At 44.0% G+C, this 2,543-nt stretch overlaps 1 protein-coding gene across 1 annotated transcript in view; it reads left to right on the forward strand.

Moving 5' to 3' along the window:
- The window catches only part of THOC5 (THO complex 5), a 43,372-nt gene that overhangs the window by 7,429 nt on the left and 33,400 nt on the right, over positions 1-2,543 (forward strand). Inside the window, exon 3 of the mRNA XM_011995714.1 lies at positions 1,659-1,802. Coding sequence (XP_011851104.1) covers positions 1,659-1,802 — 144 coding nt within the window. The remainder of the gene's footprint in view (positions 1-1,658; positions 1,803-2,543) is intronic.

Consider the following 2,543-nt stretch of genomic DNA (forward strand, 5'->3'; position numbering starts at 1 on the left):
GAGGCCCAGGAGGAAAAAGTGGTTTTGTGGGCCAGTCCCAGGGTCCCTGTGCTGTATGCAGCCTAGGGACTTGGTGCCCTGTGTCCCAGCCACTCTAGGCATAGCTGAAAGGGGCCAATGTAGAGCTTGGGCTGTAGCTTCAGAGGGTGGAAGCCCCAAGCTTTGGCAGCTTCCATGTGGTGTTGAGCCTGTGGGTACACAGAAGTCAAGAATGGAGATTTGCTCTGCCTGGATTTCAGATGTATGGAGACGCCTGGATTCCCAAGCAAAAGTTTGCTGCCGGCACGCTCATGGAGAACCTCTGCTAGGGCAGTGTGGAAGGGAAATGTGGGGTTAGAGCCCCCACACAGAGTCCCTACTGAGGCACTGCCTAGTGGAACTGTGAGAAGAGGGCCACCGTCCCTCCAGATCCTAGAATGGTTGATCCACCAATGGCTTGCACAATGCACCTGGAAAAGCTGCAGACACTCAATGCCAGCCTATGAAAGCAGCCAGGAGGCAGGGAGAATGTATCCTGCAAAGCCACAGGGGCAGAGCTGCCCAAGACCATGGGAACCCACCTTTTGCATCAGCATGACCTGGATGTGAGACTTGGAGTCAAAGGAGATCATTTTGGAGCTTTAAAATTTGACTGTCCCGCTGGATTTTGGACTTGCATGGGCCCTGTAACCCCTTTGTTTTGGCCAATTTCTCCCATTTGGAATGGCTATATTCACCCCATTGTACCCCCATTGTGTCTAGGAAGTAACTAGCTTGCTTTCGATTTTACAGGCTCATAGGCGGAAGGAGCTTTCCTTGTCTCAGATGACATTTTGGACTGTGGACTTTTGGGTTAATGCTGAAATGAGTTAAGACTTTGGGCAACTGTTGGGAAGGCATGATTGGTTTTGAAATGTGAGGACATGAGATTTGGAGGGGCCAGGGGCGGAATTATATGGTTTGGTTTTCAATCTCAACTTTAATTGTATCTCCCAGAATTGGCATATGTTGTGGGAGGGACCCAGAGGGAGGTAATTGAATCATGGGGGCCAGTCCTTCCCGTGCTATTCTCGTGATAGTGAATAAGTCTCGCGACATCTGATGGGTTTATAAGGGGTTTCTGCTTTTGCTTCCTCCTCATTTTTCTCTTGCTGCTGCCACGTAAGAAGTGCCTTTCACCTCCCGCCATGATTCTGAGGCCTCCTCAGCTATGTGAAACTGTAAGTCCAATTAAACCTTTTTTTGTTCCCAGTTTCAGGTGTGTCTTTATTGGCAGCGTGAAAGTGGACTAATACAGATGGGAAGTCCCACTTAACAGCACAGATGATATGATCCCGTTTTGTTTACAAATAAAATGTTTATCCACAGTCTTCACAGTGGTGGTGTTTCGGACTGAGAGGCGAAATTATAGGCAATTTTTCTGTTTTCTTTTTGATACTACTCTGTATATTCTGAATCTTTGACATCAGGCATGCATTACTCTGCAATCAGAAAGCAAAAGAGGTTTCTATTTTGAAGAGAAGAAAAGCATTTGATTTAAGGACCAGATCTTTTAGAGACCTGATTGGGGCTTCATTGTTACTGTTTTTATCTAACAAGAGATGTCAGCCAAGTGTCCCTGATCCCAACAGGGAGACTTTTACCTCACGGACACAGAGCCTTTATCCTTACCTCTACAGGAAGGTAAATACTACAGTGAGGAGGCCGAGGTGGATCTGCGGGACCCTGGCAGAGACTATGAGTTATACAAGTACACCTGCCAGGAGCTACAGAGGCTGATGGCTGAGATCCAAGACCTGAAGAGCAGGGGTGGCAAGGATGTGGTAAGAAGGGGGACTACATGGCCATGAACCTGGTGGGTATGCATAGATGAGGCTGTTTTTGCACCTACCAGGGCCCTTCCTGATCTTGGTCTTCTGTCCTAGCCATGATCAGGTGACTGGAGCCTCAGGGCTCCCAAAACCTATTAATTTATTGGAACTTCTCATCACCACTCAGTCACCAATTACAGTAATGAAAGTATAGGATAATTAATTTTTTCCCTACTAATTTGATCACTTATCCAATTAATATTTATTAAGTGCCAGGCATTTTGCTAGGTGTTGAGAAATGATGGTACTTATACATTTGCTTGATACAAAGATTGATATGTATAAGTAAATTATAGATACCAAAAATGAAATTATCATTAATAGTAAGTGAATAAATGAGGTTTTAGGGGCAGAGAAATTAAACAATATGACTAAAAACTTGATAGATAAGTTTTTAAAAATCCATTTTTTTTCCAGGAATTGCACATATTCGTGCCTATGCTTACAAGTTTTCTTACGATTATTGCATTCAATCTATTGTATTGTATTGTAGCCAAGCTTTATGGCTATAATTCTGTGATTTTCCATTTAAGTTATCCTGTAATGTTATTTATAGAGGTCAAATTTTATGGCAAGATGTTACTATTGCCGGGATCTCTGCGTAGGATCTGTAGAGACAGATTGTGCCTTCGCTGCCTTTATTCCAACTTCAATTCCTGTTACTCTAGTCCAAGCAGAAATTGCTTTTTTTTT

The sequence above is a fragment of the Mandrillus leucophaeus genome, unplaced genomic scaffold (assembly GCF_000951045.1).
Source record: "Mandrillus leucophaeus isolate KB7577 unplaced genomic scaffold, Mleu.le_1.0 Scaffold496, whole genome shotgun sequence".
NCBI classification, from domain to species: Eukaryota; Metazoa; Chordata; class Mammalia; order Primates; family Cercopithecidae; genus Mandrillus; species Mandrillus leucophaeus.